This window comes from Microcaecilia unicolor, chromosome 10, assembly GCF_901765095.1.
Source record: "Microcaecilia unicolor chromosome 10, aMicUni1.1, whole genome shotgun sequence".
NCBI classification, from domain to species: Eukaryota; Metazoa; Chordata; class Amphibia; order Gymnophiona; family Siphonopidae; genus Microcaecilia; species Microcaecilia unicolor.
In genome coordinates, this window is record NC_044040.1 from 172,608,810 (window position 1) to 172,622,072 (window position 13,263).

The 13,263-nt window shown below is 40.9% G+C and overlaps 1 protein-coding gene across 2 annotated transcripts in view; it reads left to right on the top strand.

The window, feature by feature from the left end:
- Positions 1 to 13,263, top strand: part of RASA2 (RAS p21 protein activator 2) — a 216,491-nt gene that overhangs the window by 142,728 nt on the left and 60,500 nt on the right. For both annotated transcript variants that reach the window (XM_030216595.1, XM_030216596.1), the window contains exons 12-15: positions 4,020 to 4,134; positions 4,256 to 4,330; positions 6,073 to 6,196; positions 11,241 to 11,347. In XM_030216595.1, the coding sequence (XP_030072455.1) occupies positions 4,020 to 4,134; positions 4,256 to 4,330; positions 6,073 to 6,196; positions 11,241 to 11,347 (421 nt within the window). The remainder of the gene's footprint in view (positions 1 to 4,019; positions 4,135 to 4,255; positions 4,331 to 6,072; positions 6,197 to 11,240; positions 11,348 to 13,263) is intronic.

A 13,263-nucleotide genomic window follows, 5' to 3' on the forward strand; every position in this document is an offset into this window, starting at 1 on the left:
AGTGGTCCCAGTATAGAGCCTTACGGTGCTCCACTATTCATCTTCCTCCATTGAAAAAAGTGTCCATTTAACCCTACTCTGTTTTCTGTTTTAACCAGTTCCCAATCCACAACAGAAAATTGCCTACTATTCCATAGCTTTTTTTAATTTTCTCAGGAATCTCTCATAAGGGACTTTGTGAAAAGCTTTCTGAAAATATAGATGCACTACATCAACCAGCTCACCTTTTTCCACAGGTTTATTCACACCTTCAAAAAAAATGTAGCAAGTTGGTGGGGCAAACTTTTCTTTGGCTGAATCTGTTGATTTCATGTTTGTCTATGTGTTTAGTAAATTTGTTTTTTTTTTATAATAGTTCCACAGTTCGGCATGGCTTGCCAGTCTGTAGTTTCCTAGATCATCCTGGCATTGTGTTGGCCACCTTCCAATTTTCAGATACGGTGAACAATTTTAATGCAGATTACAGATTACCAGTAGGAGACCTGCAATTTGATTTTTGAGGTCCTTCAGTACCCTGGGGTGTATACCGTCCAGTGCTGCTCTTTATGTTGTCAGTTTTGCTTATTACATCTTCCAGATTCACCAAGATTTTTCAGTTCTGCGGTATTGCCACCCATAAGTACATTTCTGGCACAGGTATTGCCCTTACATCCTTCTCAGTAAAGACCAAAGCAAAGAATTCATTTATTCTCTCTACCATGGCCTTGTCCTCCTTGAGTGCTCCTGATGATCTTTTTATCTCTTAATTTTTTTAGTTCCAAAAGAACAGTTTAAAATAGAAATATATACTGTATTGCTTAACAATATATCACCTAACGATGGTCACCCATAGCTAAATAATTCTTATTTGTATAATATTCACCCTCCCATTTCCATCCCATGCCAATAGTGTTCCAGTTTGGGCCATCCCTCTGCTATACAACCAGGCTATATACTCCAGTTTCTTTTGTCACAGTGGCAGAGATGGAGTATCCACATGCTTCCAGTGTCCAGCTATTAGGCTTCTTGTTTTCATGAGTCCCCACTTCATCACATATTTCATACTAATTAATCTGGTGAGAGCAGTTCCAGTAGTCAAATTTTTGGCTCCACCCACAAGAGTTCCATTGATTAAAACATGAATTTCCTTGCTCACCCTTCCAGTCTACTATTTTATCCCCACAATATGTGTCAAAATGTGTCCTCTTGACTGTGTTGCCTCCAGCAGCTGCTGCAGGCATCAGGAAAATTTCCTCAATCTAGATGGGGTACGGTACGATCTGTACAGTATCTTGTTTGCATGTTCCTTGATTGAGGAATTAACAGACCACTTTCCAATAGGCTCCTAGATCCTCTTCCACCCTGGTCCTGTTTCCATGCCCACAAGAAATCATAATTAGTGGTTTGTCCCTTTCATAATGTGAGAGGTTACCCATAGATCCTCAAATTGCTCAACTATCTCTACTCTCGTCTTCCTCTAACCCTATCATCCCTTTTCTCATATAATTTTACACTTGGTGCACTATATTAAGAAGTCACATCTCTCTGCACCAAGCCGCTCCTGGAGTTTCTGGAAAGAGATAAACCTATCTACCCCCACCAATTGACTATAGGTTCATAAGCCCTTACTTTCCCATCTATTAAAGACCCCCCCCCCCCCCCCCCCCCCCATCTCTGCACTCCTTGATGATCTAATGGTCTAACTGACTCCCTTGTAGGTTTTCTGCTTCTGAAAGTGCCTCTACAGCAAACTTTTCAGATTCTCTTTTAGCCTTCTTTATGAATGCTATTCATCTAACTTGCAGTATTTATGCTACTTCCTGTTTTCTTCATTTGGATCTTTTTTTTTTTTTTTCAATTTTTTTTAAAGAGTTGTTCTTTTTGTTATTTCCTCATCTTTCAACCATGCTGGTTGTCGCTTGGCCTGCCTTCCTCCTTTTTTTTGAAACATGGAATACATCTGGTTTGGTCTTCCAAGATGTTAAATGTGCAATGCCTGATTTAACCCCTTAACCTTTGCAGCTGCACCTTTTAGCTTTTTAAAAACTATTTTCCTCACTTTATCATAGTTGCCCTTTCGAAAGTTGAATGCTGTTTCAGTATATTTCTTCAATGTCTGCACTTCAGTTACCTCAAAGGTGATAATGTTATGATCAGTATTGCTGAGTGGCCTCAAAACTGTTACTTTTTCTTCAAGTCCTACGTTGGGAATTCCTGAGTTGCCTACAGCTATCTCTCAGAATTGTAAGGTTTACAGGGCCTGGCGCAGGGATTCCCACAGTTGTTACCAGTTTTTAAATGGATGCCACTGTGTGTAGGTGAGGAACCTTTCCATGCAAAGCTCTTTAATTGGATGAGGATAGAGACCTTGTTTTAAGGCGGGTAGTAAAACTAGTTATGTGGTAAAAAAAAAAAAGTAAAAGGTTCCATCTATTCATCTATTTTTATTTATTTACTAGTAAAAAAGGCCTGTTTCTGAAATGGGCGCTAGCAAGGTTTTCCTCGGAGTGTGTATGTTTGAGAGAATGTATGTGAGAGTGACTGTGTGTGAGAGAGAGAGTGAATGTGCGAGTGTGTGTGTGTGTTTGTGAGAGAGAGTGAGTCTGTGTGTGTGAGAGAGAGAGTGAGTCTGGGTGCGAGTGTGTCTGTGAGAATGAGTGTGTGCAAGTGCGTATGTGAGACACAGTGTGAGAGAGAGAGTGTGTGTTTCACACAGATACAGTGTGTGTGAGACACTCTCTGTGAGACTGAGTATATGAGACCAAGAGAGCGTGTGAGTGACTGTGTGACATAAAGAGTGAATGTGATGCAGTGTGAGACACAGAGTGTGTGAGAGACAGTGTGTGAGAGTGAGAGAGAGAAAGACATTGACTGTGAGAGTGTGTGTGTGTGACAGAGATGCCCCGCCTCCCTCCCTCTCTCTGGTGTCAGGCCCTCCCCCCCCCCCCCCCCTCTCTCTCTCTGGTGTCTGAGCGTTACTGTGCAGGACACTGAGCTCTGGCTGTGCTTCAAGGAACTGACCAATCCTATTTAATAGAATGCACCTCCAACATTCTGAAGCCGAGAAACCTCGTGTGGTTGGTCACTTCTGCTTGTGACGAACCCGGAAGTATGTTATGTCAATTCAGGAGATGGATACAGAGAGCAGGAATGGCTCAGCCATGCAGTCAGCTTCAGAATGTTGGAGGTGCATTTTATTATATAGGATTTTGTTACATTTGTACCCCACATTTTCCCACCTATTTGCATTCTGGTGCATGTAATTCTTATCAAACAGGACTACAAACATCAGAATGTATTAGCTTATAAACTGGACGTAAAATTGAAAATTGTATGTTCCATGATTGCCAGTTAGGTTTATCAGCTGTGGGTTAAAAAAAATGTTGCAAACAATACATTAAAAATAGGAAGATTAATTTTCTAATACTTCATACATAGCAAAAGCTCAGAAATGAGCAATATCGTAGAGCACTGGCAAACTTTCCCCAAACCTAAGCTCACCACTTCAGGGCAATTTGTGCTTCAACAACCTTAGCACTCAAACCATATGTTACTCAGAGCATTGTCGCATTCCATTCAGAAATGTTCTCCCCTTCCTTAATTTTTCACCACCCAAGGCTCCCTTATTCATCCTTCACTCCTTTCATCCATATACATTGACGCAGTCACACATACATTTAAGTTTCCTTCTGCAAAGGCTGCCCTATGCACTGAAATGGTACCTAATTGAAAATGCGATAGACTTGAGAGTGATTTAAAGAACTACTCAAAAAGAAGTTTGTTCTGGAACTTTTAAAGTAGTATCTTTTCTGTATTACACTGACGTTAAAATTGCTAAATGAAAAGGGATCTTTGAAAATGTGTTTTCAAATCTTGATATTTTATTATTTCTGTAGTCTTGAGTGGATTACATTATTTGATTCCACTCACGATATAGCTGACTGTATTTCATGTGAAGAGCTTCCTATATTTTTACAAGAAATATGTGAATGCTATGAATGTTGCATTGATATTTTTTTGTTTGTTCTCTTAACTTGTAGAGAAGCAAACACAATTTTTAGAGGGAACTCCCTGGCTACACGATGTCTAGATGAGATGATGAAAATAGTGGGGAAGCACTACCTGAAAGTCACTTTAAAACCTATTCTTGATGAGGTATGGCATTAGTTGCAGAAAATTAGATCTCTGGGTTTATTAGTAATGAACACTTATTTTACAAGGGGAGGGGGGTGTTTTTGTGTTTGTTTTTTTAAGTGTGGTGGTCTGTATTTTTCAGATATGCGACTCGCCCAAACCCTGTGAAATTGATCCTATTAAGTTAAAAGAAGGGGATAATGTAGAAATACACAAGGTGAGTATTTGAATCTTTTCACAGCTGGATACTAATATGCTTTCACATAGCTCAAAGAACATGTACTATATTGAGTGAAGATAACTGAGGGCAGCCTGAGGAGATGGTTCTGTTTTCTTTCCTTTTGGAAAGGGGATTTTGTTGTTGTTTAGCCTGGCTGTTTTCTCCTTTTAGCTTCAGGATTCCAACTCAGGCCCAGATGCATCAACCATACGTAAAAAAAATCTAAAACGTTAAAGTCCTTAACGAATTTGAAAAAAACGAAGCATGCAGCAAAAAAACAAGTCGCACATGTTTGGTGCGGTATTGAAAAGTACAATGTGTCAAATATTCGTAATCCCCGTCGGTAATTGGCCCCTAAAGCATGCGCAGAGCAGCCAAGCGTTATGCTGGCTGCTCTGCGCATGCCACAAACGTCCAAAACAGCAACAACAAAAAAAACCCAAACAGTGGCTCCCCGCTTCCCTCTGCATAAAATAAAAAATGAACACAAAATCGAAAAAGGATCGGGAGAGGGTAAAGGCGCTCGTCAGAAGCATCCTGTATGGACGGCCTTGCCCCCCCCCCCCCCCCAAGGTCACCGCGTCAGAGGAGGGCGGGCCCAGGAAGAACAGAGAGAGATGTCGGAGGAGGCAGCAGTGATCGCCGATCAGCTGTTCCATCCCATGCAGCGCCTTCAAACAGAGGTGAGAGGTGCTGCGCTGGTCGGTAAAGCGGAGGGGGGGGTCCGGTAGAGGGGGGGAGCGGCGGCGAAAAGCTCAGGGGGGGCGGAGGATGCCGGGAGGCAGAGCTATGGGAGAAGGAGTACAGAGAGAGACAGGAAGGGAGGGGGACCGGGGCTGCTAAACGTTTTAGTTTAGTTTTAATTTTTTATTTTATACGAGCGGAAGCAGGGAGCAGCGGCGACCTTGGGGGGGGGGGGCAAGGCCGTCCATACTGGACACTTCTGACGAGTGCCTTTGCCCCCTCCCAATCCTTTTTCAATTTTGCGTTCATTTTTTATTTTATGCAGAGGGAAGCGGGGAGCCAAGTGTTTTTTTAATCTCACTTTTGTTTTTAAACATGCCAGCTTGGATTTTCATGGTGCAGGGGGAAGCGGGGAGATGACAGCTCAGGCCTTAACGACAGGTCTGAGCTGACGTTAAATTTCTCACGGAAAATGATTTGTTGCAATCGTCGGTATGGTTAGTGCATTCCAAATTGTCCACATTTCATTGGTAGTTTCTCGTTTGCATTCCGTTTTCGTTAGCTGCTAGCGTCGTCGGAAAATGGCCTTTAATGCATGCTATGTTTCAAATTTTCCTCGTTAGAGGGTCATTAAAGTTTTGTGCATCTGGCCCTCAGTTGGAACCAGCCTGTAATAACAGTACCATGAACCTTCATTCACATCTACTTGGGTGTTTTCTCCCTCCATATTATAAACTCATTCTTAGCCCAGCCATTTGAGTGATGGTTCTAGGCCAGGGCCTCAGACATGATCCCTCTGAAAAATTGGTACATGTGTGCTCTTTGTGCAGACAGCAGGTGTCACCATTGAGCAATGGCTGCGACCTCCCTCCTCCCCAAGCTATAAATGCCAGCTCTATACTTCTGCTAAGTCCATTTTCATTTAATGAATATTTTAAAGAATTTGCTAATGTGTATTATGTCTTTACAGAGCATGTAAATTATGTATATTAAAGATAAGTTGTGTTGTATGCTGAAAGTTCTGAGTAGAGTTGTTTTTTTTAAATTTTGTTTAGGAGAACCTACGGTACTATGTAGACAAGGTGTTCAGTGCAATAATATGCTCAAGTATGAGCTGTCCCACTTTAATGTCTGATGTTTTCTATTCTCTGAGACAAATGGCTACCAGAAGATTTCCTAGTAAGTATTTTCTTTCATAGTTCTTAATAATAATAATAATAATAATAATAACAAATGATTAAAAATGTTTGCACTTAGAAATGTACAATTTTGGGATGTTTCCCTATCCTATAATATGTTTTTCAGAGTAGAAACTAGTTAGACATTAGTAGTTCTTTTTTATATTATATTAACCTTTGAACCATGTTGTCTTGTTGGTTTTCTGCATAATACCTTTTCTGAAGCACCATGGGCATCTGTGGGGGAAAAAAGGCTATTCCCAAATCTATATTTTCCCATCCTTTATGTACTGTACTACTTGGAAAGGGATAATTATATAGATATAAAGATACTGCATCATCCATTATTAATGCTAAACTGAAAATTGTGCCACCCAGATTTGTGTTTTATCAGCAAAACGTCCACCTATTCAGTAGGAGATGTGTACTTAAGCAAGTTTATTTTGGAAAGATTTTATAGGACACAAACTAAAATTGTACATTGGTTGCCTTTGGAGGGCAGAATAACTTTTAAATTATGTACTATAATATTTAGAATTGCAATGGATTAGCCCCAGTATATACGTTTTCATTACCGACTTTCTCCCTGTCAGGGAGAACATTATGCAGAACAACTGTTTTCACTTAACTTTCTAACTGTAACTTATGTTAAATGTAAATGTTTGGGATTTTTCCTTCTTGTTTTGATATTAGGCTGCTAAAATTTGGACTCTGCTGTCTAACATTAGATTTGAATCACACTATGACTTTTCAGAAGACATTGGAAACTTTTTTGTTTGTTTGTTTGTTTTCTTGAACTTTGGAAATCTAATTGTTTATCTTTTAAGTTATCTATGTCAAAATTTCCCAGTAACTGAGTGGCTTCTTTGTTGTAATCTGCGATGAACCAGAACTCTGGAAATCACGGAATATAAGAAATGTATTGTTTTGCAATGTATTAAGGTGCTCATTTTCAAAGCACATAAACTTAGTTACGTGGCAGTGTATTTTCAAAGCACTTATGATCAAAAGTAAATGCGGACGCTAGAGGCCACTAGCGCCCACATTTACACAGCGCACTTGATCAGAGGGGTGTCTGGCAGGGAATACCACAGAGCTCATTTAAATTATATTTTAAATGAGCTTTGCGGTATTCCGCTGTGTGATCAGAGCGCTGATCATAGGGGCCGGATAGTGCCTTAACCCTATGCCAGCTCTGATCTGGCGTTAGGGTTAAGGCTCTTCCTCCCCTCCCCCCCCCTCCATGCTAGGCAGACCTCCAGCCCACCCCCCCACCCCCAAATTAGGAAAGCCCTACCAGCGCATTCCAGGATACTTCGTCCTCCATCACACGGGGGGGGGGAGGGGGGGGTTGGTTTGTAGCCCACTAGGCCACTACAGATTATTTTTGGTGTTGGGGGAGGGTTATGGGTGCTGGAGATCACCGCATCTCCAGTTCCCCGTCTTCTTGTCTGGGGAAGTCAGGGGGAGCTGGAGGTCCACAGGATCTCCAGTCTCCCGTGTCACTATTCAGGGGAGTTGTGTGGGCTTGGGGAGGGGGCACTAGGCCACCAGGGCCTCAGCAATTGGGGGGTCCAGGGTTCCCAAGGACCTCCATCTCTGGTGTTTGACAGGTCCGGGCTTTTGACAACTTAGACCTGTCAAACAATTGTGGGAAGATTGTGTCTGAGCACATGTCCAAGCAAATCCTGCCACACTTTTCCCCCGATGATCAATGCTAATAATGCACCTAAATTAGCATGTTAGTGTTGATCATTGGGGAGTTAATTCCCTGCGCTATTCTGGCACTATTTTTAGGGCACTGTTTCAAAACAGCGTGGGGAATTGATAATCAGCCTGTTAGACCTACAAAGGTATTACATAGAGGCATATTTTCAAAGCACTTAGCCTTCCAAAGTTCCATAGCGTAATCTATAACTTTGTAAGTCTATGTGCTTTGAAAATGAGTCTCCAATTGCATTAGTCTACAAATACTTGGGACGGGATTTTGGATTTAGTCAATGCCTGTTTTAATAGCAGATCAAAGTGAGCTACGTTCAGGTACAGTAGATATTTTTCAGAGGGCTTTCAATCTAAATTTGTACAAGAGGTAATGGATGCTTAAGTGACTTCCACAAGATCAAAAGGAGCAGTGGTGGGATTTGAGCTCTGGCTTCCCTGTTCGTGTAGAAATGGCATTCATGCAGCATACTTAGGGTATCAGGATTTTGTATTAAAATACTGCTTTGTCAATGAATATTTTGTGGCTTCTGTACTAAGCTTTTGTCCCTTAGGTACAAATTGGGAGAAATTATTAGTATACTAGTAAAAAAAAGGCCCGTTCCTGACACAAATGAAACGGGTGCTAGCAAGGCTTTCCTCGGAGTATGTATGTTTGAGAGAGTGTGTGTGAGAGTGTGTGTGTGTGAGCATGAGTGTGTGTGCCAGGGCCCCTCCCTCCCTCCCAGTTCCAGGGTCGTCCCCCTCCCTCCCTCTGAGTTCCAGGGTCGTCGTCCCCCTCCCTCCCTGCCTCCGAGTTTCAGGGTCCCCTCCCTCCCCTGCATTATGCTCTCTCCCCTGCATTCATCCATATGCAGGCAACGTCCTCTGTGCCCTGCCCCCTCCATCCATCCATGTGCAGCATCTCTCCCCTGCCCCCTCCACCTCCCTCCGAGTTCCAGTGTCCCCTCCCATTTCCAGGGTCCCATGGAACTGGGAGGGAGGGGGGGACAGAGAACGTTGGAGGAGTGACGTCAGCAGGTGGTTACAATCCCACTGACACACATTGGAACGTTGGAGGAGTGATGTCAGCAGGTGGTTATGATCCCAGTGAGACACATTGGAATGTTGGAGGAGCAAATTATTATATTAGATAGGCCGTCTTGTGTGGAGTGGAGGACTAGCCTAGTGGTTAGTGCAGTGGACTTTAAACCTGGGGAACTGAGTTCGATTCCCACTGCAGCTCCTTGTGACTCTGGGCAAGTCACCTAACCGTTGGCCCTGGTACAAAATAAGTACCTGAATATATGTAAACTGCTTTGAATGTAGTTGCAAAAACCTCAGAAAGGCAGTATATCAAGTTCCATTTCCCTTTCTATCTTATTTTCAAAACTTGTTTATTTATGGATCTTTTTACTAAGGTGCGCTAATGGACTTAGCACACACTAATGATTAATGTGCGCTAAATGCTAAGAATCCCATAGGTATAAAACAGGCTTCTTAGTATTTAGTGCATTCTAAATCGGTTGGCGCACCTTGGTAAAAATTCATTGGTGAATAAAGCACAATTGAAAAGCATGTTTTTTCTACTGTAGGTCATTTGTTTCATTCATTCGCAGAAGTGTACATCTGGGAATGCAGAAGTGACTAGCAGGAGATCTGATCATTCGCACAAATGATCTTCAAAATATACTTTGATCAGATTTCCTGGTCGCTAGATGGGAGTTGTTCTACTGTAGAATGGAATATATCTCCACTGAATGAAAATAAAGCATATACCCAACAATGCAGCTGCTGTGTATATTTTTTTAAGGAAAAAAGGCCTCAAAGAGCTCCTAGATGCAGAACATCGCACAGAGCTGAAGCGGATCTAAAACAAATCCTCTGTTCACAGCAGCTGCATTGTTGGGTATATGCTTCATTTTCATTCAGTGGAGATATATTCTTTTTAATTCATTATCTTACGATTTCATATTTCCACACCCAATATATTTAGTGGATTCTATTGTAGAATGGAGACAAAGACCTGCCTTAATAAAGAGTTTTTTGAAATGGTAGATTAAACACTACAATAAGTTTACCTCCTGGAGGCTCTAACTATGAGGATAGGTATTTTAAAGTACACCTAGCATAAAGCACCATTTTGCATGCAAGTTAATAGAATAATTGCATTTATATGCACATTTGATGCCATAAGTGTTAGTATTCTGTAAACTTGTCACGTATGCCACTTAGCATGTAATCACAAATGGGCCATACCCATGGGCAGAGCGTGTGTGTGTCATGGGTGTTCCACCTAGCAATGCATACAGCTTATAGCATGCTATCAGTTGTGCACATTGCAAGGCACACACAGGTGCACCACAGGCAATTTCAGTACACCCAATCAGATTAATGCTAGTATTCTATCAAGGTTGGATACGCCCTAACAAATATAGAATTGGCACCGAGCCTGCCCTTTTGTAGCACGCTTATTTAGGTGCCACTGTATAGAATTGCCCTTATCTGTGATGGAGCAGTTTGTTTTTTTTATTCCTTTTCTCCACTAGATAATACTAGATGCTTTGTAGTTCCCTACATTGAAATAATGTTTCTTATTCCTCTAGTTAATCTTGTTAGGAAGTACGACTGAGGCATCAATAAACATTATGTGGGTATCGGTTTCTTACTAAAACTTGCACACCTAGCTATATGGATCTGTACACAAAAACTTAGAGACTGAAAAAAAATCCTAACCTTGGAGCATGCATTCATTGTTCATTGGGTTTCATTTTACAGCTTTTTTTTTTTTTACCTGGATATAATGATCCTTTGTAGTTCACAGTTTGAAGCTTTTTTTTTTTTTTGTTCTACATACAGCACAAGTACCATTAAGACTGTCCTTAAATGATCAGTGTAGTAGAGTTCAGGGCATTAATCTGACTTTAGATTTGAAAGATCTCATTCACAAATGAAAACATAAATATACAGATGATATGATACAATGGAAATTTTCAGTTAGGCATTTTCTACATGGTGGTCATGGTGTTCATCTTGATATTTAACACACTGAGAACTTTATGGCAATGTATATCCTAGATTCAAAAGTTTGGAGAAATATGAAGAGAAGCCCAACCTTATGACACTTGGACAGAGTTGTTAGTGTTCAGGCCCTGAAGGCTTCATACTTTGTGTTCTTGCGAGACAGCATGCCTTCAAACCATGTAATGCTAGTTGGTAAGGTCTTTTTGCATAGATCAAGATGATCCAAAACTCATGCTCTATTTATTTTATTTTTTTATTTTGATGGCATTCATTGTTTCCCATGGATCGCCTCATGTGACCGCATGTCATGTTTTTCTCTGCAGATGACCCCCATGTACAATACTCTGCAGTGAGCAGCTTTGTGTTCCTTCGTTTCTTTGCAGTAGCAGTAGTGTCACCTCATAGTTTTCATTTACGACCTCATCATCCAGTAAGTGGAGTAATAAGCCTTGTAATAGATTAAGAAAGTTTTTTTTGCTGCAGATCATTCAATGAGGGGAAGTGGGACAATTGCCAGAAAGCCTCTGTGACATTTTCTTCAGAATATCTAGCTTTGCAAGAGTCTGCCTCCTCATTTTAGCTCTCCTAGCAACTGACATTTGCAAAAACAGTGTAGTGTTAAATGTAACATTTTTGTATAAAGAATATACCATAAATGGAGTTTTTAACCAATATGTGTACAATTTAATGAACCTATTTTTTATGGGGGGGGGGGGGGGGGGGGAGAAACATGAGATGTGACGTGGACATCCCTAAATAGACCGGAGTTTTGCTCTGTCTAGAAGTTGATCCTTGACTTTTCCATTAGTGATCCCAAAAATATATCCCAAAACTTTTATCAAGACAACACCGTGAAGTATAGTTTATTTTAAAGTAAAATAATTTCAGACCTTCTTTTACCTTATACAGTGGAAATTTCTTTTTTATAACATTGAAATTATTTTGGTTCAACATATTCTGTGAAAATTGGTTAAACAAATATTGGCTTTTGGGCTCTTCAAATTTTCTGCTTGATTTTGTATTATAAAGTTCCTGATTTGTAACAGCTTGTGACCATTTATGACCATGAGAATTTCCAGTCTAAATATATTCACTGAAGGGTGATAGCATTTTCTGTTTTGTCTCTATTCATCTGTATCACATAAGTTACAAACATTGTTCATAGGAAGAATTCTCAGTGTGCTCCTTCCTACCAGGGTGCTTTATATTGCTCTTTCCCCCTCAGTGTTTGCACTGGTCTTCTGGCAAGCATAAATGAAATCCTTCTGCAGCAGGCTGTATTCTGCAATGTATAGCCCAGTAAATGCAGCTGAAGTTTGCATCTTCGCAATTATGTGGTGAGTCTATCTCAAGGAAGACTACATCAGAGCTTGAAAGCGACTATACAACTGCAGTCCAGGGCCTGAAGTCTGACTGCTGCTTCTTACAAAACCTGGGTTTCCTGCACTTGAAATACTAGAAGTTGGCTATCTTTCTCATCTTGTGCTGCTCTAATTAATAAAATAATTGTCTTAAGAACAGGAAGAAATGTGTGTGCAGCCCCAGGCTGTCTGTGTGAATTGCACATATAATGGCTAACATTTAGTTTAGGTAAATGAGCTCATTATTCTCTCATAGAGGAGAAATCAAAGGGGAAAAAAGAGCCCTAGGCATCATTGTCCCTCAAAATGCCTGGTCAATATGGTAGACCTAGAAGGAGAGATTTGGAGACTGAAGAGCAATTCTAGATGCAGAAAGCAGGAGCAATTGGATATGAGACCATAAAGAGAGTTTGCGTGATACTGAAAAGAATTTGGAGCCCCTGTATTTGTTGACTGGCTCAGTGAGCAATTCAAAAGGTTCTGGGTTTAAAGGGTCCTTAGTGAAAGAGTGTAAGGGCTAAGATTCATAGTGCTCAAAGAGCCATCACAGCCTCTGATTCTCTCCAGACAAAGATCTCCGTATCCTCAGAGTAGTTGCTGTCTGATTCAAATAGAAATCTGGAATGTCTTGATTATTGGTAGAATTGGTAAGAGCACTGCTAACTGAGTTTGGCCTGCAGTTAGAACAGATGGTTCAAATAATGGCCCAGAGTACATTTTAATTTAGCTTCCATTGTATTTTCATATATCCTTTATTACCAGCTTACCAATACTCTGAGGCCATCTTCAGTGTCTGCTACATTATCTGAAAGGTCCAGGGTCACACACAACTCTCCATGTTATAAGTATGCATACTTGAGGCCTTTTTTGATGTCATTGTGGGATAGGGGCTAACTTCTGCACATTGGTGATCTGAGAAAATATATTCTGTCTCTGCTATATGGCCACTGCCCAGTCAGTGAGCTATTAACTCTATTGCTCAATC